We start from the raw sequence: 26,970 nt of genomic DNA, 5'->3' as shown, positions 1-26,970 counted from the left end.
GTATTATTTGTATTATTGTGAACTGCTTGGAGTACCATTTGGCAAAAAAGCAGGGAATATGTTAAAAATGGTGCCACAAGAGGAGAGGGTGCTCTTTCGATTCTGCTTCAGGCAGCACGTTATCTTGGGCAGGCACTGCTGTCCCCAGCCCAGCTAGTTGGTAGTTCTACCCCAGAGCCCACAGTGGCAAGCTTTTTCTCAAGGCAAATGTGTGCTGAGGCAATTGTGAGAAGATGCCCTCAGTTCTTGACATCTTCTCCTCAACTCTCTTTCTCTCTCTCTCTCTCTCTCTTCTAAGTAAAAATCTAAGTACCCAGGTGGAAGACTAGTCAGCAAATTGAAGGATATGAGCAAGTATTTAAGATTCTTCATTTGGTTGATATCTTCTGGGATGAATCTGATAGGATTGTTTCGGAGCTTTAGTATTTCTAAGTGTTTAAGATGAAAGACCTGTGGGAGAAACAACATGGGGGGAAATGAAATTAAATATTTGTGATGCTCATTATGGCAAATGCATCTATATCTTTTTTATATGAGAAATTTATATTACCAAGTAGTGGACTACAGTGAATATTGTACTCCATTGTGGACTATATCCCTGAAGGAGGGATGTGAGTAGGATATACGAATCCCTTACCTGGCTCCGTGCAGGGGCATCCGCGGTGGGGGGGAGGTGCTCCGTCCCTCCCCCCGGAATCCTGCTCGGCTGGCTCCGCTCCATGGCCAAGCCGCGAAGCTGCCAGCCAGCTCCAGCCGCCCACAGCTGGACATCTGGTCGCTGGGCAGCCCTGCAGGGACACAAATGGCGGCTGTCGTAGCCGCCGCCATTTGCATCCCTGTATTGAGCTGTGATAGGCTACGTAAATATTTACGTAGCCTATCACGGCAGGGGGAAAAACCCCAGCGTATGCAAATGGCGGTAGCCGCCGCCATTTGTGTATGCTGAGTCCCCCCCCCGCCGTGATAGGCTACGTAAATACTTACGTAGCCTATCATGGCCTCCGCAGGGATGCAAATGCCGTCCCCGCGTTAGGATTTCTGTACAAAGCGGCACGGACAGGAGCAGGTAAGTGCTCTGTTTCGTGTGCCTTTCGTGGAGTGGGGGCGGTGGGGACTTCGTCCCGTGCGCCTTTCATGGGTTGCGGGGGCGGGGCCTTCGTTCCGCGATGGATTTCGGGGGGCCGAACGCACTGGCATTCGGCCTCACCGAGATCCGTCGCGGAATTCTCTGACATCCCTAGATGTGAGGGGTAGAACAGGCCTGGGTTGCCATTTTCCTCATCCACCATCTTCAGCTGAGGCAGACTTTTACCTTCACCTCCATAGTGTTACCAACTGCAGCTTCTTTACTGTTTCTCACAGAAGTCAGTGGAAGCCATTCTCCTTCTTAAGCAAGGAAGTAAACACAGCCCATCACAGGCAGTACATTCATTAATAATAATTACACGGGGTATAATTTGAACCAGGGTGTGCCAAAGCTCAGCTTCACATTCCATTATCCAGCAGGAGACCAGAACTCTTTGAGTCAGGGGAGTCGCCAACAAGACACCTCCACTTTTGTTTCCCTGAACCAAGGGTCAAACTAGATGAGAACAGCCATGTTTGTTGTTTATGAGTCTGCAATTCTTATATGGTCTTATAGGCCCCTTCCAACCCTACTATTCTATGATTCTATATAAAATAGGGGTGGGTGGGTCTTATTTTAACATCAAAATGGTTGTATGAGTGAGAAGAGCTGTACATATAATTTTTCCTCCTCATGAAGCTAACAGAAGCTTTAGAAGGGGTGTGTAAGAAGGTTGCATCACTCAAGATGGGAGAGCATGCGTCAGAAATTAGCAGACCAGTGAAGCAGCCAACGCAGGTAGTTGATTTTGGGTGGCATGAAAGAGCAGCAAATTTGTTATTAACAGTGCAATCTTATACATGTCTACTCAGAAGTAAGTACCATTGAGCTCCATGGGGCTTACTCCCAGAAAAGTATGCATAAGATTGCCGTCTTAGGGTGCAATCCTATGCAGTTTAGACAGAAAAAAGTCCTACAACTCCCAGCATTTCCCAGCCATGTGGGAGATGTCTGTAGCTTTAAGACTGCACAGCAGGGACTGTTCTGTCAGATGCAGCTATTCCCACCAAGTGCAGTACTATGATGGGAGAAGTCACACCTGGTGGAATTCTCAAATTTATGCAGCTGCCAGAGACTCAGCCCCAAATTTTTTAATCGTTCATGCTCCTTGCTAGCATACAGCATGAAGAAAGATGGGATTTGAACCCAAACGTACCCAAAAGCACAAGGTGAAGGGACAGAGTGAGACAAAACTACTGCCTCATAGCAGTTGGCAAAAAAATGTCTAGAGGTTCTGGGCACTGGTTTTCCTTAGCATGGTAGGAGACAGGATTAGAACCCACACCGGTCCTCTCCAGTCAAACCAGCAATCAGTACATGGATCCATGTCTTCCCTACTACTTGCATAGAAATAACACACAAACAGTTCAAACTGGTGGGTAGTGATGACCCCAGAGACACATTTGTTTATCAGTTATTGACTCATTGGTTCATAATTCCTAAACATCTAGAAAATAAATGAGGAATAATATAATATCTATGCTGTGCACATGCTTGTTTATAGCTACTGTTGTATTAAAGTGTGTGTTTTTTTAAATGTGGCTCTAATCGACTTTTTTAAAAAATGGTGCGCACGCACACACACACACACACACACACACACACACTCTCACCTCTGTAGGAAAGAAGTACAAGCAATTAAATGACAGGTTAAGGTACACCAAAAACTCAGCCAGAGGTGAAAGATCTGGAAGTTCAGTCAGAAAATATCCCTACAGGAAAACAAGCAAAAATACATTAGAATCTAATATAGCAGCTAATTTATGGGAAATATAGATCTAATTATTAGATAAATTAACTACTGTAAGAAAGAGATTTCTGGGGACCAGGCTTCAGAATGTGAATGTCTGTGTGCAAAGATGCATCACCAGAATCTGCTCCTTAAATCTGTTGAAGCACTTCGGGGATATTTGCTGGCTAGTGTCTACTCTATCCCAGTGAATATCAGCAATGACTTTAGTTGCCAAAATAGTAACAATGTAAACTCCTACCCCCGCCCCCCCCCACCATTTACCCCTCTTTCTTCTTCCTTTTTGAGGCAAGATGCATCCTGTTTTATAATCCCTTTATCACTTGTAGCTGAGGCCCAAACTAGACATGTGAGAGATATGTGGTTAGCATTCCACACAGTTTTCGTCTTACTGATAAACAGCCCTATGGGACTGCTTTTGAAGATGGGGAAATTGTGCTCTGACAGAGGGTGTTTAACCCTTTCCGTCCACCTCTAAATGGTTAGACTATTAGAATTGCTAATAGTCGCTGGGATTAGGGGCGGGGAGAGAGTTTTATATCAGAAAGAGGACATGAGAGGAAAGAAACCCTCCTGCAGCATCATTTCTCCAGTCTTCAAAGCAGCCTCATGGGGCTGTCAGCAATCAACCAATCAATCAATCAATCAATCAACCAATCAATCAATCAATCAAATGGCAACTTAATCTCTCACTTCCTATCTGGTTTGGCCCCATGAGCTACCCTCAGAGGGCAAGGGGAGCAAAGAGAGCATCACACTGATGCATGTTTCTACCGTAGCCCCTGCTGTTCTTCTGTTTATGTACTGACTGTTCTCCAATACCCATTAGTTCCAAATGCTGTTTCACAGTTACTTGACAAAATATTGGGAGGGGAAAAAAATCTAAGCAACCAGAACACAGCATATGCATTAAACAGTGTGCCCATTTTGCATAGTGTTCTGGCAATAAACAACAGGGTTTGTGCCTCAATTAAATGTTATATCTATATATCTATATCTATATATATCTCTATATATATTCCCATATCCATGCAAACCAAGGAATGTGTAGTGTCAACTTGCAGTGACAGAATGGGGAACTGCACACGCCCTACCGCTCTGGGTGCAACTTGCATCTGTGCTTTGGATGTAATGCTGGAAGGTGGCCTGTGAATGTAAAAGTCTGCTGAGGATAAGGCTTGATGATCTATGCAATCCATCCTTGTCAAATCTGAAATTACTTACATAAGGCCCATTCCAGTCTGGTCTCTAACACGTTGACTCAAGGAGGCTTCAGAGACAGGGCAAGCATATATAATCCCGCCCGCACGTCCATGCACACACACACACATTTCCACACACAGTCTCTACACCAGCCTTCCCCAACCTAGTGCCCTGCAGATGTGTTGGACTACAACTCCCATCATACCCAGCCAGCATGGAAAGCTCTACACCCTTGGAGTTTTGTGTAAGACTTCTGTTCTGTCACTCATTGATAATAACTTAGAAAAGCAGCTTAACAAATCTATTTGTAGCTCTAGGTATGCTCATAAGAGAGCCACTGTGCAGTACTGGGTAGTGTTGGATTTTGAGCAGGGAGACGCAGATTCAAATCCCCACACAACTATAATGCTCCCAGCCAGTGACTTTAGGCAAGTCTTGCAACCTAATTTATCTTGAAGAGTTGTTGTGAGGATAAAATGGAAATCCCATTGTCGGCCACCATGAGTAACTTCAAGGAAGGGAGGGGAAAATGTGATGGGGGAAAATGGCCCATCAGGATCTGGGTTGTTAACTAGTGTGAGAGTAGATTGTGAAGGGCAAGACACCTCCACTTTTAGGGGGAGTACCTTAAGACTAAGCCCAGTTTTTCTATGCATTAGGCAAAAGAGAGCTGCCATTTCAGCCTTTGTCATCAAATCATTCTCCATATCCTCTTGACTTAATTGAGGCTTGCAGCGAACACCGGAGACAAGTGATGCACCAAAATCCATGTCCGTTTCTGGTTCTGAAACAAGCATAACATAGGTTGTCAAGTAAGGAGGGTTGTAGCAGCTCTTCAAAGTACCAGCATTGACAACAGCAGTTAAAAAGAAAAAAATGTGCAACAGAACAGGCAGGGTAAACAAGGGGTAGCAAAGGATAGCAGGTCCTCCCCCCAAATATTAGCTACGACCTCACTCACCCCCCAACTTTCAGTCAAATTATATTAAGATCATATATAGTGTGGATGAAATACTTGCTTTCCTAATATTGGTCTTTGCCACTCCTTTGTTCCCACATATCTAGCATTTTCTATAGTCGCCCCTGTTAACAGGCTAATAATCTCAGTAATTCCGCACAGAGTTTCGCATCATCTGCATCCGCTGAAGTGATGTCCCATTAGGTAACAGTGCCGATAAGCTTTTTTTATATTATCAGAAGGTTAACATTTAATGCTAATCAGCTACGTCACACAGAATGTACTAAACCAGCCTTGCCAGCATGGTGCCCTCCTCCAGAGTTATTGGACTGTAACTCCTATCAGTCTCAGCCATCCTGGGCCATGCTGGCTAGGAATGATGGGAGTTGCAATCCAACACATCTGGAAGGCACCAGGTTGAGGAAGGTTGTGCTTAGCTAACACTAATTCATCCAGATTTAGAGATGCTTGTTCTGCCCCAAGGTCTGTCACTTCTCAAACTTGGCCATAACAACTGACTGAGACCGTGGGCGCTTCCAGACAAGGCTTTTATGGTGCCATCAGCCTGCCTCATTCATCAAATTTTATGCGGGATACAGACAATGCTGTCTTCTACTTGTGACCCCCCTGTGTTTTCATACTGCTTCTTCTGTCCCTTTCCTTCATGAAGAAATTCCATTAAGGAGAAAGAGAGGGAACAGCTGCCCAGGGTATTCTGATGGCTGCACTAGGAATTCCAGAAACCTGCCCAAACTGTGTTATTTCAAGCTGAATTTAATGAACTAATGCTCATTGGATTGTAAGCCTGTTCATTAAACAATACATTGGGTTATTGATTTATTTTTCTTTTAAAATGTTTATATCCCACCTTTCCATGTGGAAGGTGGCTAAAAAGAAGTACAAAAATCTCAGTAGAACAAACAATTAAAAATAGCGCAAAAACAATCCAACTCAAAAATAAAAACTAATCATCATGTGGGGTAAAAAATAACAACAGAGCAGATAAAATATTAATAAAACAATATAAAAACATTTGAGAGAGCAACCTGTCAGAGAAAATTAAAAACTAATGATCTTTCAGGCCAGTCTAAATAAAACATTTTTTCATACAGCGTCAAAAGGCCACCAATGGGTGAGGTGAGCCTGTCTAGGGAGAATATGCCACAATATGTGGGTTTTGCTCAAGACTATTCACTAACATGCAAAAATGGCAAAATCTCATATCAAAACAGAACCTTAAAGATTTGGCTCTTCAGCAATCCCTTAATGACATTCAAAGCTCCAAATCCAAATTTGTTCCTGGATTTGAAACCCATCAGAGACACATTAGTGATCAGGACTCAGCAGTGCATTCACTGACCTTCACTTAAAAAAAGGGGTATGTGTTATTCCGGGATACACAAATTTTGGCTCAGTACTGTGCCCTTCCTCCAAGGAGTGCCTTTGGAGTTGCTTATAGAAGGGGTGGGTTCAGATGAACCCCCACATGTATTAAAAACCCTTGTGCATGCACGCCGTCCTGCTGCCAATGTGCCCACTGGCCATATCTCCCCATTGGCCACATGTTCAGCAGCCATGAGAAGGGGCCCTACATGTGCCATAATCATAATATAATTTATTGCCCATCTTTCTGCCAAAAAATGGCAGTCAAGGCAGCTAACAATAAAATACAGATTTAAAAAAAAACCTTAATTAAAACATAGCATAAAAAACAAATGGATTAAAAACATAATAAAAGAAATAAACAGCATACAGCCAATTAAAACCTCCGTCAGCAACAGACCAAGCTATATGCCAAAGGCCTGCCTGTATAAAACATGTATTTGCATGGCAGCGGAAATACAGCAGAGAGGGAGCTAATCCAGCCTCCTTCAGCAGGGAGTTCCAGAGCCTGGGAGCAACCACCAAGAAGGCCCTCTCTCATGTCCCCACCAAACATGCCTCTGATGGTGGTGGAACAGAGAAAAGGGCCTCCCCAGTAGATCTTAAAATCCAGGCAGGCTTCTATGGGAGAATATAGTCCATGCCATCTGGACCAGCTGAAGTTTCACAACAGCTTTCAAAAGTATCCTCACATAGGCATGTTACAGTAGTCCAAATGGGATGTAACTAAGGCGTGCATGATGGTGACCAGGTCAGACATCTCTAGGAATGGGCGTGGTCGGAGCACTAGCCTCAGCTGTGCAAACCCAGTCTTGGCCACTGCCAAAACCTGGGCATTGAGTTTTCAGGGCTGAATCCCCAAAACATCTAGGGTGTGGTTCTCCTTTGTGGCATTAGCTGCGAGAATCCACCCGAAAGTTTGTCTCCTACCAAATAAAACTGCGTTGGACTGAATCTCAGAGTTCTGTGTGTCTCTAAGGGGATATTGGCATACCCCTCCTAGAGGGAACGAACTTAAGCATAATTTGTGCAACAGGTGTGCTGTGTCAAGGCTTTTAACAGATCTTTATGCACACACAAACACACACATGTACTACTGTGTATAAATTATTTTTACCTGCATATGTCACTTTTTTCTTTTTTTTCTCTTTATGTTCCTCAGCCAGGATGCTGTCTTCCAACATCTTTTCTGAAAAATATGATGAAACAAATTACGGTGGATTTATTCATGTGGGAGATAAATATTTTAGAACCTCCTTGCAAAACAACCATGTTCCTTGGAACATGTGTTTATTTTTCTTCACTTAGGCTTTTAAAAGTAGCTACTTTAACCTGATTCATACAATCACTGCAGTCCACTGTGGCTTATTTAATGTGACTTTTGCATACTCAAGCTGTGACTGCGCCTTGTTGTGTTGTGTGACCCTGGTGAGAATGGGTTGTTGGCATGGTTAATAAACCACTTGCAACTCTAAAACAGCCCATGGGTTCTGTGTGTTTTGTTAACCATGCCAACAACCCACCCAAGCCACGGTTGTGGCTTGAATATGCAAAATGGCTGCCCACCCATACCGCTAAGCCCCGGTGGTTAATTAACCCACCATGGCTTAGCATGATGTGTGAACCAGCCCTTTGTGTTCCCAAAATTCAAGCGGGCAATTTTTCACATTTTATTCTTCTTCTGCTGGATAGGTTAATGTAAATAACCAAGAAAGAAGGCTGATTTAAATAACTAATTTAAAATAAAGTGTACCATTGACACTTTCTATATTTATTTTAAGTGGGTGCATATTAATTATTCACTACAGTCATTACAAATGTTGGTTTACAACTAAAGAAACCATACATAACCTAGAAAGATCAGGATACACATTAATAATTTATTGAATATATAATAATAATAATAAATAATAATAATAATGTATTACATTTGAATACTGCCCAACTGGCCAATGCCCTTGGGGCAGTTTACAATCATAAAACCAAACAAATAACAAATAACCAAAAAATAAATAAATAAAACTAATAGTATAACAATAGAAGTATGAAAATAATACCATATTAAACATTAAAACATTGTAAAAATTAAAAATATTGAGGAACCAGCAGTAAAATTTATAAAATAACAGATTAAAGGTTAAATGCCTTTAAGAGGAAGATCTTAACCTGGTATCTATATGTATTTAGTGAAGATGCCAGGCAGATCTCCCTGGGAAAGTGCATTCTGTACATGGGGAGCCACTACAGAGAAGGCTCTTGACCACTTTAGAAAGTGATACATGAAACCTATCAGTGTAAGCTATCTCAGAGGGTTGTGAGAGGGACCACTGGGAGTTCCTTGAAAGAAACAATAAGATACAAATGTGATGAATAAGTCTACTTGGGAGTAGGTCCCACCAAGCCTGCAGCAGCTTGGAGCAGTGTGTCTCAGCCCACCATTCAGTCTTCATTATTGCTCTTGTATTCATATGTCATACCTATGTAGAAAGATCTGCAAAGCAGAAAGAACAGCACAAGATCAAAGTGGAATGAAGGACTATTATTATATTACATTACATTATAGACAAGGAAGAAATACGTGAATACAGCCTTACTCTTCCTCTGTTCGATGCAGACCATAAATCTGAGAAGTTCACTGTGCAATCCAACATACATCTACTGAGAAGTAAGTCCCATTGTGATGAACACAATGGGACATACTTCTGAGCAGACATGTAAAGGAGAAGGCCTCATGGAGCCAAAGATATGGTGGGGATGGGTTAACAGTGTACTGCATGTTTTTAGGTTATATTTTTATGGTAGGAGCGAGTAGGATCCTGCAGGAAGATTTGCAATTCTGGCCACCTGGAGTAAAGAGGAAGTTTGGGAAGTCCCAGGACTGAAGGTGCTAGGCCGAAATTCTTATCAGAACTGAAGGTCGTAAACCAGCTTGGCCTGCCAAAAGGCCAGCACAGCTGGAGAGGTGTGAAAACCCATCTCATCTTCCTTGGGAGAAGGGAGCGGGAACAAAAGAACTAGAAACTGGGCAGAGACCAGATAAAAAGAGACAAGCAGCCAGCCTTCCTTTGTCCTTTGGTTTCATTTGGTCTGGGTGGAAGGTGTTGGAATGCTGGCTTCAGCAAACGATCCTACTGCAAGGTGTGGGTAGTTAGCCCAGGTAGTTTTGTATTGTTTTATCTTACACTGAGTTTCCAAACAGGGAATTGCTTTGTTGTTTATTCTTTCAGTCACTTCCGACTCTTCGTGACTTCATGGACCAGCCCACGCCAGAGCTTCCTGTCAGCCATCACCACCCCCAGCTCCCCCAAGGTCGTGTCCGTCACCTCCAGAATATCATCCATCCATCTTGCCCTTGGTCGGCCCCTCTTCCTTTGGCCTTCCAGCTTCCCTAGCATCAGCATCTTCTCCAGGGTATCCTGTCTTCTCATTATGTGGCCAAAGTACTTCAGTTTTGCCTTTAATATCATTCCTTCAAGTGAGCAGTCTGGATTTATTGCCTGGAGTATGGACTGGTTTGATCTTCTTGCAGTCCAAGGCACTCTCAGAATTTTCCTCCAACACCACAGTTCAAAAGCATCTATCTTCCTTTGCTCAGCCTTCCTTATGGTCCAGCTCTCACAGCCATAGGTTACTACGGGGAATACCATTGCTTTAACTATGCGGACCTTTGTTGTCAGTGTGATGTCTCTGCTCTTAACTATTTTATCAAGATTTGTCATTGCTCTCCTCCCAAGAAGTAAACATCTTCTGATTTCCTGGCTGCAGTCAGCATCTGCAGTAATCTTTGCGCCTAGAAAGACAAAGTCTATCACTGCCTCCACGTTTTCTCCCTCTATTTGCCAGTTATCAATCAAGCTGGTTGTCATAATCTTGGTTTTTTTAGGTTTAACTGCAACCCAGCTTTTGCACTTTCTTCTTTCACCTTTGTCATAAGTTTCCTCAGCTCCTCCTCGCTTTCAGCCATCAAAGTGGTATCATCTGCATATCTGAGATTATTAATGTTTCTTCCAGCGATTTTAACTCCAGCCTTGGCTTCATCAAGCCCAGCACGTCACATGATGTGTTCTGCGTACAGGTTGAATAGGTAGGGTGAGAGTATACAACCCTGCCGTACTCCTTTCCCAATCTTAAACCAGTCCATTGATCCGTGGTCTGTTCTTACCGTTGCTACTTGGTCGTTATACAGATTCCTCAAGAGGCAGACAAGATGACTTGGTATCCCCATACCACCAAGAACTTGCCACAATTTGTTATGATCCACACAGTCAAAGGCTTTAGAATAGACAATAAAACAGAAATAGATGTTTTTCTGAAACTCCCTGGCTTTCTCCATTATCCAGCGGATATTGGCAATTTGGTCTCTAGTTCCTCTGCCTTTTCTAAACCCAGCTTCTCGTTCCATGAATTGCTGGAGTCTACCTTGCAAGATCTTGAGCATTATCTTACTGGCATGTGAAATAAGTGCCACTGTTCGATAGTTTGAACATTCTTTAGTGTTTCCCTTTTTTGGTGTGGAGATATACATTGATTTTTTCCAATCTGGTGGCCATTCTTGTGTTCTCCAAATTTGCTGGCATATGGCATGCATCACCTTGACAGCATCATCTTGCAAGATTTTAAACAGTTCAGCTGGGATACCGTTGTCTCCTGCTGCCTTGTTATTAGCAATGCTTCTTAAGGCCCATTCAACCTCACTCTTCAGGATGTCTGGCTCTTACTCACTGACCACACCGTCAGATCTATCCCCGATATTATTATCCTTCCTGTACAGATCTTCCATATATTCTTGCCACCTTTTCTTGATCTCTTCTGCTTCTGTTAGGTCCTTGCCATCTTTGTTTTTGATCATACCCATTTTTGCCTCGAATTTACCTCTGATGTTTCTAATTTTCTGGAAGAGGTCTCTTGTCCTTCCTGTTCTATTATCTTCTTCCACTTCTGCACATTGCTTGTTTAAAAATAATTCCTTATCTCTTCTGGCTAACCTCTGGAATTTTGCATTTAATTGGGCATATCTCCCCCTATCACTGTTGCCTTTTGCTTTCCTTCTTTCTTGGGCTGCTGCCAGTGTCTCAGCAGACAGCCATCTTGCCTTCTTGGTTTTCTTTTTCTTTGGGACTTTTTTGTTGCCGCCTCCTGAACAGTGTTGCGAACTTCTGTCCATAGTTCTTCCGAGACCCTATCTACTAAATCTAGTCCCTTAAATCTATTCTTCACCTCCACTGCATATTCATTAGGAATATTAGTGAGCTCATATCTAACTGATCTGTGGGTCTTCCCTATTCTCTTTAGTCTAATTCTCAATTGTGCGATAAGAAGTTCGTGATCTGAACTACAGTCAGCTCCAGGTCTTGTTTTTACTGCCTGTATAGATGTCTGCCACCTTTGGCTACAAAGGATGTAGTCAATCTGATTTCGGTGTCGACCATCTGGTGAAGTCCATGTAAATATCTACCTCAAACTATTGCTGCTATTTCTTTCCAGGGTCAGTGCTAAATTCAGTAGCTACTGTTTCCCTCCCAAAGTTGGGAGGAGGTTGGGGGTTCCTCTTGGGTCTGGCTGAGCTGACTCAGAGAGGTGGTGGCAGCAGATCAAGGAGGCTAGTAGAGCTGGGGGTCCCGCCTCCCTTTACAACATATATACACCTACACCTAAGAGATAGCTTACACCTAATGTTTAGGGCCTGAACATTAAACTTTAGGGCTTGCATTATTACAACAAGCTGGTTTCTTTCATTCACCTCATAGAAACCAGCACAGTTTTGTGTTAAAATGGACTCTGTGTGGAAAAGGTTTAAAAGGAAAGCATCTATGGAAGGCAAAGTAACTAGGGGATTTACCGGCTCTGAAAGCCCTGAACAAATCCCACATTAGTATGACTCTACATTTTCAGTCAAACAATAATAAAAATCAATTCTGACAGTCTCTTGGAATCAAATTCAGTGCACCTATCAAAATTCTCAGCTCCCCGGGCTTTGAAACCATGAGCAGGCTTTTGAGAATAGCATTAATTGAAATGAAACACTATTAAAATAAATAGAAGAGTTTAAATAAATACATTGCATAAAACAACCCAGGACTCATACAGTACCTATTTGCATTTGTCTCTCAGGTTTTCTTAGTTCAACATTAGGCAAATACTCATTTGATGATAAAAGTATGGTACTGACTTCCGTTGGACCTCTCCTCTCTTCAGCAGCCAGCTGGCTAGTGAGTACTTCATAGTTACAACGAGAAATAATTGGCTTTGTTGTTGCAGATGTCAGAGAACGACAATGAAGAGAGACGATTACAGCCAGGCCTTCAAGTATAAAATCTGACGGTAAATGCCAGGGGTACCTTCCTATTGCAGGCATCCGCAACCGAATAGGAATGCGACGGTTTTGCAATGGGAAGCTAGGAGGACCGCTAGGCTGTGAAGGAATAATGAAGTTTCTTTTAAGAGGGACTGGAACTTGGGTTCCAGAATCATAGTCTGGAAAATACAAATACACTGGTTGGCTCTTCTCAGATGTAGGAAGGTGGGCCTCATCAGCTCTAAGCATTTCTCTGGATTCTGTATCTTCCTCATGTGCACCTATTTTGTAGGGTGAAATATGGTAGACACCAAAAAAAGAGCAGAGTTAGGCCATTAAAAGTTGCAATTAATGTTTGCTAAATATTTATATACTTTGTAAATGAAATACAAATGAATCAACTTGACCTTGATTGTGAAGAGTGAGTTTGCGTGCTAATTAAACACACACACACATGCACACAGAGAGCGAGTGAGCATGCACAATGGATCACAAAAGAGAGTTTGCCATTTCTACTTGAGCAGTGAGCAGATGATGTAAAGCAGGGGTAAACAACCTAGTGCCCTCCTGGGGCCTGTCTTTACTGTGATTGGGACTGTTTGGAGGACCTTGGCAGCAGATGTCATCATGGCCAGTCTGCACCCACTCCAGAGTTTACCTGTGGGGAAGCCGCATTTTTGCCGAGTACTTTTACTCCATTGGTTTTCTTTAATCCAGCTCCCCTGCAGTTCAGCTGCTCTGTGCCCATTCCTCTGCTGTACATTTGGTATGATTGGGGTGTTCCTAGGGGTGTGTCTTTCACCTGGCCATGCCCTTGTTGCCTGCCTACACATCAAAGCCTTAGAGCGCTCTTTCAAGCCTTCAAAATCCTGCTGCGCTTCCTTTTCACAGTGGGAGGAATTAGCCTCCATGAGTATGCACTTCTCTGATGTTTGCGTTACATCACTTTTCCCATGTTGTGTAAAGTCACGTCTCTAATGTAGTTTAAAGTCACTTCTCTGATGTGTAAGAGCTTTATCGCAGTAGCAATCTGGCGAGGTCTTGGGATCATGGGAGCCTGTCATTGCGAGCAGGGAGAAAGTGCCCAGAGAAGGCAAAAAGGGGGTGGGTAGAAGCTATACCTCTGCAATAGTTTGCTGGAATGGGGCAAAATAGCGGGGGATGCTTTCAGGGGGAGTCTTCATATACCGCACTGGAGAATCAGGGATTTTGGCTTCTTCAGGGAAATTTGTGTACATTGGGAAAAAGGGGGTGGAAGCTATAACTCTGCCACAGTTTGCTGGGATGGAGTGACATTGGGGGTAGGTGGGATGCTGTCAGGGGGATCCTTCAGATGCTGCACTGGAGAAATGGGGATTTTAGCTTCTTCAGACAAAAGTGTGCACATTGGGAAAAAGGAGGGGAGAGGAATAACTCTGAGAGTTTGCTGGAATGGGGCAAAATTGGGGTGGTGGGATGCTCTCAGGGAGTCTTCAGATGCTGCAATGGATAATTGGGGATTTTGGCTTCTTCATGGAAAAGCGAGCACCCCCCCCCCCAATTCTCCTCTTTCCTTTGGCATCAAACAAATCTGCTTTATCTCAGTAGCAATCTACTGCAGTCTCAAGATCCACAGGAGCAGAGAAACCTGTCATTGCGAGCAGGAAGAAGTGGCCAGAGAAGGAGAAAGGGGTGTTGGAGCTAGAACTCCCTGACTGTTTGCTGGAATGGGGCTTATTTGCGCTGGTGGGGTGCTCTCATGGGAAGCAAGTATCTAGCCTGACTTTTTGGTGCTGTTTCTAGCCTTCAGAATTGTGAATTAGTTACTCTCCTTTCATAGTAATGTAGTAGCAGGGGGGAGCCTGGACAGGAGCAGGAAACAAGCTTCTCTCATTGGTTGAGCAGCCCCTGCCAGGTTGATGACGTTCAGTTGTACTCCCCCCACCAGATCCTTTCAAGAGCTGTGTGACGCGTGAAAAATTGATTTTTAAGGGTACACTGGGGTTTTCTTATTTTGTGTGTCCATGACGGACCAAAGCCAATTCCATGAAAATCCGGATAATACTCCAATGTGCTTCTCATACCGTTGTTGTGAAGATCCCCCCCCAGATGTTTTGGAATGCAACTCCTATAGGACTCAGCCAGCACGGTCAACTATTGGGATTGCAAGACTTCTACTCCAAAACACCTGGATGGGGCCATGTTGCCTATGCCTGGTGTGAGGTGTAAGAAGTGTAAGGAAAGTTAACTCCTAGAAAGTGGGAGAGGCATCCGTGAAAATAGGCATGTTGGAATTTTGGAGAAAAGGGATGGGCAGATGATAACAGATGAGAGAGGGTACACAGGGTGAAAGGAGGCGACAGGAAAATAGGCTTTTGTGATGTGCTTTGCTGCCCTGATGCTGACACTACTCTGATCATGGGCGGGACTGCTAGTGTAAGACTGCCAGCAAGCCAGAAACACTGCAGAGGGCTACGATCACCACAAGCTGGCCCAGAACACCACCCACCTGCTGTCACTCACTCCTTTAAAATTTCTGTGTGCAGAATGGCCTACACAACAAGAATGTTGTGAGGGTGGGGGCTTCCATGCAATTGGGATGGCGGTGGGACACTATGTGTGGCTTAAGAGCTGCATTTATGGCTGCAATTCTAAATATACTTACTAGGGAGTAAACCCCCTTGAACACAGTGGGACTTACATCTGCGAAAACATGCATAGAATTTTGCTGCCTGGTGTTCAAATCATGAACCATCCCAAGTCTACCATGGTCAATATTGGCCCCCACTTCTGGTTTACACGTCAGCTTTTGAAGAAAAAGAAAAATATGAATGTAGTTAATTAAATGAGCACTCGTGAATGGTGCCACATTACCTTTATGGTGTTTCCTCCTTTGTATAAGCGGTTTAGTTTTCACCTTTGGAGGCAAAGGTCTCCGAAGCAGCTTAAGTTCAAACATGGTCCTTAGTTTTTAATCCTGCTGTCAAACTGGGAAGTGGGGGGAATCAAACTATTTAACTGCAAAAAAGAAAATGGTGGGGGGATAGAAATATTCAGTCTGATCCAATTTCTAGTTTAACAAAAATGGCATACCAAGTCACAGTAGGTCAGTTTTCTGAAATGTTTTGGGCTCAAGACTCACCACCCCCACCAATCTTCTTCCTTCTAGGACACTCCCCCATACAGCCCTCAACTCAGCACAAACTCTGTGCTGAGTATGTGAAGATCCTTGTGCGTGGCTGCCTCCCTTCCTCTGCAGTGCATATGAATCTGTGGATTGGGCTGAAAGGATTTTTAGATTGCTTCAGCAGGATTGATTGCTCACCCTTCACACCCATCAGACGCATCCTCTTGCCTGGCTCCAGTCACACACTGATCCTATGACTGGAGCATGAAATAGCCTAATGCCCCACTGAATCCTGTCACTGGAATACATCTTAAGAGGGTAGGGTTTTCAAAAGGTGTAGCCTTGTGCAGCTTTTGGCTGTTCATCAGAGGAGAGAAGTGAAGGTGTCCCACCCCCACCCCCTTTCAACTTCGTTTGGGCATGTTTTGTTTTTTTTAATTTATATCCCACCTTTCTTGTATGAAATGCAAGTTGGCATACATACAGCGGTTTAGTGGAGGCAGGGATCTCAGGGTCAAAGCGCCAGGACTTTTTGATGAGCAGGGACTATGATGTCATCTGCCACCCCCACGCCCCTCAGACTTCCCTGTTTCTTTGAAGGCATTTTTACACGAGGCATTTATCATGCGCTCATGATTGTTCACTCATGGACGTTTGGGGGTCCTTTTCATGAGCTTCTGAACATTAAGGAAAAATCCTGCAAATTTACTGGGGCTTCATCTTCCAGATTCTTTCTGGGATTACAATGGAATTACAATACATGTGCTTCCCCCCACCTTGTTTTTCCCTGTCCCTTTGTGGGCATGTTCCATATGTTTCCAGTGGAATATTCAGCCAGTAGGTGGCACTGCAAGATTTCTAAAATGTCATGTGATTGTTGAATTTCACCACCTCTTGGATGAGACTTTGGGCGGGTGTGTGTGTGTGTGGGTGTTGGTGTTACTGCATTTTCGGTTGTTTTTAAAATGGCAGGATAAACCCAAAGAACAACAGGCTTCTCCACATAGGGCTTTTATTCTGCTGGTGAGATTGGTTACTCATGGATGTTTGTGGGTCCTTTACATGATGCTGTCAACCTCCAGGGCTTTTCCTGCACTAAATAGCTTTTATCCCATTTTTTTAAAGACTGGAGATAATGAATTATCAAATAACAGCATGTTGAGTTCCCTTGTGAAAAGAGGAAATCCCACTATAAGTGGAGCAAGACCACAGCGCTATATAATGGCTGTATAATGAAATATGTAGAACAACGGAGATAAGGGGGGAAGTGGGGAAGGGAAGCACGTGTAAATGGAGCCCATCATGGTCCTGCATTTAAAGCAGAAGCAGAAAGCCCCGGTAAAGTTGCAGGATTGTAGCCTGGTGTAAAAATGCTCAATGAGAGAGACACAAGAGGTTGACGATGTCATGCATTAGCTTTACACTGCCCTTTGCCAGCTCACAGTCCTATGACTGTCAGTTGATCCTAATAAATTTGGCATCACGATACATACTGCTGCTTTCTGTGTGTGTGTGTGACCTGGTTCACATGACCATTTTCAGCCACAGTGGCTTAAATAAATAAGCCACTGTAGTTTGCAGCATATGCTGCGTGTTTATGGGTGCCCATTCTGTAATCAAACCCTGCTTGTAGGTTGTCATGTCACCACCCACAATGCTAAATCAGCCCATGGGTTTTTGGTGGTGTGTTAACCATAACAACAACCCACCCTCACCAGGTTTGGACGACACAACCTATGAGTGGGGTTGGGTTACAGAATGGGCACCTGGCACATGCTGTACACCACAGCGGCTTAGGGTGCAATCCTATCAGGATGGTCGGCCACCTCCAAACTTGGAGGCACCTGACTATCCAATGCAGGGCAGGTGGAGCACAGAGGAGATCCTCTCTTCCGTGCTCCGGCTGCCCTGCATTTGAGGCTAGACGGCCAATTTGGGCTGTTTAGCTGGGGACGTCGGAGCAGTGAGGGGGAGGCCAGATGACGCATAGGACACATCCCCTCCCTGCCCCTGGGAACACCCCCTCTCCACCCACTCTACGCTGCGATTACGAGTGTGGAGACGGGGAAGAACCACATTCATTCATTCATTCATTCATTCATTCATTCATTCATTTCTATACCGCCCAATAGCTGAAGCTCTCTGGGCGATTCACAAAAATTAAAACCAAACAGCACACAATAAAACAATTTAAAATATATAGAACAATACAACCACAATAAAACCTAGCAGCAGTGCAGGAGTTTAAAATACAGATTTAAAACAGCAAAGCTAAAGGTTAGAAAGCTAAAATGCTAAAATGCCTGGGAAAACAAAAAGGTCTTCACCTGGCGCCGAAAGGAATACAATGTAGGTGCCAGGCGAACCTCACTAGGGAGCTCATTCCAGAGCCGGGCTGCCACAGCAGAAAAAGCCCTCCTCCTAGTAGCCACCCGCCTCACTTCCTTTGGCAGGGGCTCACGGAGAAGGGCCGCTGACGATGATCTTAAGGTCTGGGCAGGCACATATGGGAGGAGGCGATCCTTCAGATAACCTGGCCCCAAGCCGTTAAGGGCTTTAAATGTTAATACCAGCACTTTGAATCGGTATATTCTGGTATATTGGTATATTCTGACCCAAAGAAAATTAAGCAATAAATTGTTTATTAAACTTAATTGTTTTATTACATTGTGGTAAATATATACTTCCAAAATCAGCACAACAGAGCTTCTTTAAAGAGGGCGATGCAATTTTAACAAGAGACAATAATGCATTAACGAACCCCAGTTGGGACAGACCAACTAAAGAGGAAAAACACATGACATAAAAGCAGACAAAAGGTTGTTGGAATGTAGGAGGCAAATTTGGTTGATTCATGAAGAGAATTAAATCCCACAAGATACTAAACACTCTACTTGTCCCATCACGTTCAAAAGTTTTGATTATATTTTGCTAAGTAAGAAGATGCTGGAGTAAGAGATAATTTTTGTGAACTACCCAGAGAGCTTTGGCTATTAGGCGGTATAGAAATTAAACAAAGAAACAAATAAATAATTTGAATTACATGGTCTGATTGTGACCTATTTAAAAGTACAATGGAGGGAGCAATCCTATCTGGGTCGACAATTTTGGCTGTCTAGCTGTGGGACCTTGGAGCGCGGGAAGCTCTGTGTCATACTGGCATTTCCGACTTCCCCACCCTGGCACACCCCCAGGAATGCCCCGTTTTTGCCGCTCTGTGCTCCTCTTCTGAGTGTGGAGTGCAGGGCTGTTCCACGCTGCCTACTAGGTGGCATGGGAGGGGGTGGAGGTCAGTTCTCAGGGAACCGACCTATCCTATGGCTATCTAGCCACTGACTAGTGGCCGCAGGATTGCGCCTTTAGTTAGTAAAGATGCAGCTGTCTTTTTTGTCTTTGCTGGGGAAGAGGGAGAATAATAGCGGTAAACATTGTAAGTTAAGCGATGGTCCAAGGCCACCACTGATGTAGCCCCTGACACCTCAGCCACTAGCGGCAAGACCAGTGCTGGTCCTCCCACACCCACAGTGATTTCTGCAGTGCACTGGGAGACTTTAAAGCAGATGCGCTGCCTTGCAGGTGGAGTTCCTCTCTAGAGAGGCTCCTTCGCCCCATCCTAGCCTGCCTCAGCCAGCCTTTGGTGGGTGTTTAGGATTGGGATTGCTCTCTAAAGGTGCAATCCTATGCATGTTTAGACTGAAAAAGTCCTACAAGTCCCAGCATGCCCCAGCCAGCCATACTGGCTGGGGCATGCTGGGAGTTATAGGGCTCTTTTCTGTCAAAATATGCATAGGACTGCACCCTAAATATTTTTTTATTCAAAATGATACTGAGTCTGCAGCACACTTCCCTCCAGATTTTTTTTTTTTTAGAATCCTGGTGAAAAACTGTGGACAAATTCATATGGAACAAATGTAGACGTAACAGAAGCATAGGGATAAGGGGAAGAGTTGGGACTTTGAATATTAGTTGATATTATTATGCAGCCCAGGTCAAAACATTTTGTAAGGGATTCAACAACCTTCTGACAAACACTTGTTATATTTAGAGGAAGGGATCTATGTAGAATGTCACTTTTCCATTATTTTATAGAATGCAAAAAAGTGTGTAATAAGCCTGCTTACCTATAGACTATCCTAGTCACTTTAAAAATTTGGACAAATTGGAAAGAAGTACTGGCTTCAAAAATGTTACTATTTTCCCTGTCTATTATTCATCCACTGCACCTGGAAAATAAGAAAAAGATTTTGTTACTTGGCATTAAACTAAAGCGAAGTAGATATCTGGATCTTATAGCAGACAGTTAATTAATTAAAAAAGGGCCACTTACAAAATATAGAATAAAAAATTAGCTGTCAGTATCTCCAAGTCAGACATTTTGTGACTATAGTTTACTTCCTGAAAGAAATGTCTAGAGGATATTTAAGCCTATTTTAATCACTGGAAACAATGGAAAGGACAGGAGCTGCATGATGTATTGCTAAACTGTTAGTACAAATGTTTGTTGTGTGTCAAAATATTATATATATATAATATATATATATAATATATAATATATATATATATATATTATATATAATATATATATATATATATTATATATATATAATATATATATATTATATATATATAATATATATATATTATATATACTATATATATATTATATATACTATATATATATATTATATATATATAAAATATATATAGTGTGTGTGTGTGTGTGTGCGCGTGCGCGCAAAAATTGGAAAGTGATCTGGGAAAACTAAACAAAGTGGAATGGCAAGATATTTGGAATTGGAATGGTAGCATGTCTCTTTAGATGCTTCAGTTAGATACTTACTCCAGCCAAAAGAGCCTTAAGACCCACTGATTTCAAAAGGAAGTTAACCATTTGCTTAAGGCAGTTTCTACATGAGGCATTTATCTTGTGCTTGTGACTGGTCACTCACGGAAGTTTGTGGGGCCTATACATGATGTCATCATGCTCCAGGGCACCTCCCGCTCTTTGCAAGCTTTATTGCGGGGTTTTTTTTTCCATGATGACAAAAGTCCGGCATTTTCCCTCCTCACGCAATGAACTGTGCTAAATTTATGGCATACAGATGAAATGGCGCTTTATTGTGGCAATAGCACAGCACCATCTAATAACTTTATAATGAAACACATAGAACTTACCCAGAAAGGGGGGAAAAAAGAGGAAAACATCACGTGGAAAGGAGCTGATTGTAATCCTGCAAGGAATCCGGAAGCAGAAGCCCGATTAAGCTGTGGGATTTTAGCTTCATATAGAGAGAGCCTAAGTCTCTTCAATGAAAATCAATGTGTTTTAACAATTCTTGACTTTCGGATGGATTGTGAGCAAAATTTTGAGCAGAGGGCACACTACACATGGACACATTTAATATATATGCAAGAAGGTGAAAAGAACTGGTTGGAGAAGCTGTAAAGAACCAGAGCTGTTTGTACATGGTCACTTTTGTTACCCTTTTCCTTTCTATGCAACTTGACTCACTTGCTCATGTCAGCTGGGGCTGTTTGTTTTTTAAGCACCTACCTGTTGGATTGGAGCTAGAGTTCCTTCTAGTTCAGGATTCTGTTTCCAACAGTGGCCAGCCAGGTTCTTCTAGGAAGCCCAGAAGCAGAGCCTGAAGGAAGGCAATGGGATGCTTCTGGCAAATTTTCTCTGATCCCCATTCTCTAAGTCTGAGTGCATAGTACCTAAGATTGGCCAAGAGAATCCCTGAAGTGCCTATTCATAGGAGTAAAAAAAACACCCAAGGATAATACATGGAATAACTAACAACCTGATGGTTTTTCATAACACCAAAAATCTGATGCCTAAGGCGGTAGCCTCACTTTGCGTAATAGTAGGGCTGGCCTTGCTGATTTGCATGGGCTGATTTGTGATGAGTTGATATATGAATGGTCCTGCATCAGTGTTTAAAATGGACAGAGAGAGAGAGAGAGAGAGAGAAAGAAAGCATGCATCTTCCAGTGTTTTCATTCCTTCCGTCCTGAACTGGCCTTGTATATTCCCCAATTACGTTCTCCCAGCACAACTAACCATTCTGGTCATGCTCAAGAAGTAATCCAACTGCATGCAGCAGGTATATTAAATAAAAATATTGCTATTGCTCAGTCTTGACCACTTTGAATTGTAGCTGCAAACATGTTACCTTCTTGTTATTAAAAAACCCCCAAACCCTTGGAATAGTTAAGCTTCTCATTATAGGTGTGGATTCTATTTGACTGTATTGGAATAAAAAAGTTGAGGTTGCCAGATCCTTCTGGAGCAGAGGGAGCCTTTTTGCCATTGCTTAATTTCTATTCATAAAAAAAAGAGAGATACAGGAGCTCAGGTTTGTCTGTTAACAGCCCTGTGTAATCTGGAAGCCCTTCTCTCAGCCACTGGGAGAGAGGGACTCACCACACTTATTCAGTGGTGAGAAAACATACTCTGCACTGGCTCAGGGGCATTTTCAGCTATCCTTATTTCATATGTTCAGGACTGAGGCCTGGCAAACCTGGCAAGAATTAAGCTTTGCTTTCCTCTATTTAAAAGAAAGGTGCTGAGCATTCCTTGAAAAGCAGAAGTCTAAGTCTAAAGGTGCTTATCACGAACCTTGGTGATGTTGTTCCTCTCTCTTCTTTCAGGTGCCTGCCCCAAATCCATGTTTTCCATGAAGCCTTTGGCTGAACTGCTTAGCCCTCATCCCTTCCTGAAACAAAGTCAAAGTACATGGCAGGCTGTAGCTGTAGTCCCTTTTGTTTATAAAGTACTGCTGTGTCAGTATTCCCCCCCCCCAATGCAATTGCTGCTCAGTAAGCAGTGAGCACACATCAACACACATCAATGAATACATGCAGTATCTGCTGTTTATAACACGGACAAGTGCCATACAGCAATGCATAGTGCTGTAACTGCAGAAGTAGGAGTTTGAAAGGTCACATAAGCAGAACTGTGTCACTTTGTAATGCAAATTTTGCCACAGGTTGCTTTGTAATGCTTGCATTGCATTAGAAGTGGGAGGGATAGTTGCAGATTCAGGGCCATTTTAAAATCATTGTTTAATACCAGCAAAGTCCTGCATTAGTTTAAACAGAGAAAAGTGTTGATTTAAACAGCAACTGCAAACTTTCCCTGCTTTTCCCTTTCTTTCCCCTCCCATGCAGCCCAATCCTACACATTTCCTCTGGCGTAGGTCCCACCCCCTTCCGTGGCACTCCCTTCCCAGTTCAAGACCATAGTACCAGTGTTCATGTGGTTTGGATGCTGAAGGTTGGGCAAATTGACCTTTTTTGCTGATCTTGCTTGCTTGACAGGAAGGAGGGAGCCTTCTCCCAACACATCTGGAGGGCACCATGTTGGAGAAGGCTGTGTGTTCCAGGCAACCTCCCCTGTGCCCCTTAATCTAGCCTGCTGCCCTCAGGATACTGTCACATCGCCAGAGTTGAAGTGAGATTCAAGTGCCAGTTCGGGCAGCTTTGGTATGTGGGGCACCACCTTGTCCTTTGCCTGAGGCAGCAACATGCCCTGTGGCTCAGTAGTTTGCACTTCCACACTGAAAGCTGATTCAGCCCCATGTAGATGTTTTAAACTAGAGCAACACCCAACATTGAAATTACCTGATGCAAATCAGAGGCTCTGGGTGAGCAAAGTTAGTTGCTTGGGTTTTTTTTTCTCATCTCTGGGAAGGAGGAAGGCAAGCAGTAACCTTTCAAGCCTGTAGCAGAAGTCACTCTTGTCTGCCCCCAGCTCTTTCTTTCTTTGGAACACTTTTCTGGGTCACAACCGTGATATTCATTAAAGAGGAGTCAAACACTACTTGCAACTGTAGACTAGTTTTTTGACAGGTAGTCCAGATGTACCTTCAGACAGAAGCCAGCATGGGGTTTGTGTGTGTGTGTGTGGGGGGGGAATCACTGCACTGCAAAGTGAGCCCAGCACAATGAATGAACCATCCACACGTGTCCACACTGACCACAGATTTCTTCTTCAGTTTGCCCCTATTACTTCAGGCAGGTTACCTGCTTTGTTCTTTTTTAAATGCAACGCACTACTTTTGCATGCGTACATTTAACAGATCATTTGGCACTTTAGTTTTTAATCTAAAAACAAAACAGAACATTTTTAAACATTAAAAAACTGCTCTAGGGGCAGAGGTAGGTTTGCAGCATGCAGCCAGCTTCTACTGCAAACTGGCATAACTGATTCCCCCACAAACTCAATCGTTCCTGGAGGGATTGGAAGTCTGACGATTAAGTGCGCTTCAAGAGCGCAGTAGCTCCAGCTTTTGAGTACATTGAGACTCTCCCTGAAGTGGCAAATTGATGTTTTGAAACAAATTCTTTAATAGAGCTTGAGGACAAGATTTCTCAGGCTCACTGTGTATCTTTCGTTCCCAGGCTGTCAAAAATAACCAAGTGGAACCAAAGTATGTAACCTGAACATGAAACAAATGAAGACATAGTCAGAGCTGTTGCTTCTATGGACTGGACTGTATTTGCAATGCAGGTTTTGCAACCTCAGGCCTAGGCAATCAGGTGCCTGCAGGTGTTTTGGACGACAACAACCATAAGCCATCCCAGCCAGGATGGCCAATGTTTATAGAGGATGGGAGTTGGGAGTCCAAAACATCTTGAAGCAAAATTTTAACAGCAAAATTTCCTTTGCACCTGTTTGGGGACAACTGCTAGATTCCCTGTGTCCCCTATTGCCTGGACAGGGAGGTCATCACAAGTGCCAAATGCATCCCAGCCTTTCTACATCCATCCATTTCAGGGCACATCCAAAGGGAAAATTTAGGTTTTGAGGCAGTTCTGCTGATAAATTATTGTATGTGAAGGTTTTCCCATGAAGGTCTCCCCATGTACATTCAGATGTCCCTAAGAAGTTCATATTATGCTCAGCAAGTTTCTTTAAAGGCTGTTTGCTGCACTGATATTCTGAACCAGCCATTTGGTTACCATATACATTTCGGTAACCAATTCCAATTCTATCATGCAAACTGTCCTTTCAAACCTGTGCCAGTCAACTAAAAAATGGTCCTAAACCAGACTTCCCCAACCTGGTGCTCTCCAGATGTGTTCAACTAAAACTCTCAGCATACTCAGCCAGCCATCTGGAGAGCACCAGTTTGGGGAACACAGGCTTAAGTTAATGCTGTGCATTAACCTGCAACTGACAGAACATTACTAACTGGTACTGTGTTACTATTCTGTTTCAAGTTCTTTTGTAACATGGTAACTTATACAATGGCCCATACAATTTGTTGTCGTTGTTCAGTCGTTCAGTCGTGTCCGACTCTTCGTGACCCCATGGACCATAGCACGCCAGGCCTTCCTGTCCTGCGCTCTCTCCCGGAGCGTGCTCAAGTTCATATTCATTGCATCCGTGATGCTATCTAGCCATCTCATCCTCTGCCGTCCCCTTCTCCTTTTGCCTTCAGTCTTTCCCAGCATCAGGGTCTTTTCCAGGGAGTTTTCTCTTCGCATTAGGTGGCCAAAATATTGGAGCTTCAGCTATTCCATGGGGTTTTCTTGGCAAGAATACTGGAGTGGGTTGCCATTTCCTTCTCCAGTGGACCACATTTTGTCAGAACTCTCTGCCATGACCTGTCCGTCTTGGGTGGCCCTGCACGGCATAGCTTATGGCTTCACTGAGTTACGCAAGCCCCTTTGCCACAAGGCAGTGATCCATACAATTAGTAACTGTTTAATCACCTCTCCGATTCCAGTGATGCTTTTTCTATCAACACAACGTTTTGCTGGTTTTACCTGACCTGTCAGTAATTCCTTGCACAACATCATGCCCAATTGATGAATATAATTGTTTTCTTTTTTGCTGATAATTTTGTGTTCTGTTCGGTATTTAGTACATGAAAAGGTACTTTTGTAAGGTTCTAGAGCATTCCCACATACTCATAAAGGTATGTGATCATCTGGGGTATACTGGATGTTAATACTTTACCTTCCAAAAATCAGAATTTCATTTCGATAGTAACACTTCATGAAAACATCCAGTTTTTCAAAAACTTTGTATAATTTAGTGTGGGAGACACTAAACAGTACAAAGAGAGGTAGTTTAATATGCTTAAAATACTTTATGTATTTCTTAATATAGAAAAACATTGGTAACAGTAAATCATCCAGGGGCTTTTGCTCTCACTAATCCAAACAATCCAAATTGGGAGCAGGTTATCTTCTTTCAGAGCAATTGGGTAGAATGCTGCCTATACTTTATACCTCCACAATTTAAAGGGCTAGAAACTAACTTTGTAAAAAGCCATGAAACTTGAACATTTATGGCAGGGCCTGGGACATTCCTGGGACAGCCAGTCTCTCCTGCGGAAATAGGCTCAGAGTACATTGGGTATGAACAAGAAAAAGAGATTCCACACTTGATTTCAAGCATGTATAATTTTGTCTTCCACCACTGGGAACCCAATGGCTTCCAGCTGCCTTCAGGAGATAGGGAAGATAGGGACATGCTTTGTAGACAAGTCTTTCCCCTTCCAGACACAAGGAAGGAGCTTTTTGCTCTGCTGCACTTGAGCAAGGTCAAAGCTTCCTTCTGCCCCTTTTTGCCACTGGGGAGAAGCCCCCTCCAATCCCAGGGACAAAACAAAAACACATTCAGAGCCAAAAGTAATAATTGGGGAGAACCACTAGTGCCCTTCACGCCTGGGACAAGACGTATTCAGGCTGCATCTAAGCCGTTTCCTTCAGTCTGATGATGAACCAAGTAGGCACAAAGGATCGGCGCTGATCTGAGAACCGAAGGGTGAAAAAGGGCCCCCTCTTAAGTCTTGCTCCAAGCGCCCCAGCCCAAATGCATGTAACAGTTCCCAGCTGCCTTCAGGAGATGGGGAAGATAGTGCTGTGCTTTGTGGTCAAGCTAGCTAGCCTTACCTTCCAGGCAGAAATGGGGAACCTTTCACTCTGCAGCCCTTGAGCAAGGTCCAAGCAGGCACTTGGCATCCTTGGAGACGAGTGTTAACAACATGATGGAAGCTTTCTTCTGATTGGCTAGAGGAGTGAATGACCATTCCATTCTACAAAGAACTACTTGCAGAGGGACTGAAGGGATCACTAAGGGAACCATCTCACATGGCTGATTGGTTGCCATTACATGTAAGAGATGCCACAA

The 26,970-nt window shown here is 43.4% G+C and overlaps 2 protein-coding genes across 3 annotated transcripts in view; both read right to left on the bottom strand.

Annotated features, from left to right (window-relative positions):
- The window catches only part of LRRC63 (leucine rich repeat containing 63), a 30,182-nt gene extending 7,642 nt beyond the window's left edge, over positions 1-22,540 (bottom strand). Inside the window, exons 1-9 of the mRNA XM_084825944.1 lie at positions 22,444-22,540; positions 21,376-21,570; positions 19,943-20,044; positions 15,569-15,712; positions 12,511-12,996; positions 7,538-7,609; positions 4,706-4,863; positions 2,740-2,838; positions 314-450 (exon numbers count right to left, since the gene is read on the bottom strand). Coding sequence (XP_084682070.1) covers positions 314-450; positions 2,740-2,838; positions 4,706-4,863; positions 7,538-7,609; positions 12,511-12,996; positions 15,569-15,653 — 1,037 coding nt within the window. The 5' untranslated portion in view covers positions 15,654-15,712; positions 19,943-20,044; positions 21,376-21,570; positions 22,444-22,540. The remainder of the gene's footprint in view (positions 1-313; positions 451-2,739; positions 2,839-4,705; positions 4,864-7,537; positions 7,610-12,510; positions 12,997-15,568; positions 15,713-19,942; positions 20,045-21,375; positions 21,571-22,443) is intronic.
- SPATA24 (spermatogenesis associated 24) overlaps positions 22,454-26,970 on the bottom strand; it is a 46,849-nt gene continuing 42,332 nt past the window's right edge. The window contains exon 7 of one of the 2 annotated variants that reach the window (XM_084826149.1): positions 22,454-22,540. In XM_084826149.1, the coding sequence (XP_084682275.1) occupies positions 22,531-22,540 (10 nt within the window). In that variant the 3' untranslated portion in view covers positions 22,454-22,530. The remainder of the gene's footprint in view (positions 22,541-26,970) is intronic. The other variant, XM_084826111.1, reaches the window with a different exon arrangement.

This window comes from Heloderma suspectum, chromosome 1, assembly GCF_057233095.1.
Source record: "Heloderma suspectum isolate Gila_16-S chromosome 1, 16-S_ref, whole genome shotgun sequence".
NCBI lineage: Eukaryota > Metazoa > Chordata > Lepidosauria > Squamata > Helodermatidae > Heloderma > Heloderma suspectum.
The sequence above is the reverse complement of the archived record's forward strand: the minus strand, read 5'-3'. Positions and strand labels throughout refer to the sequence as shown.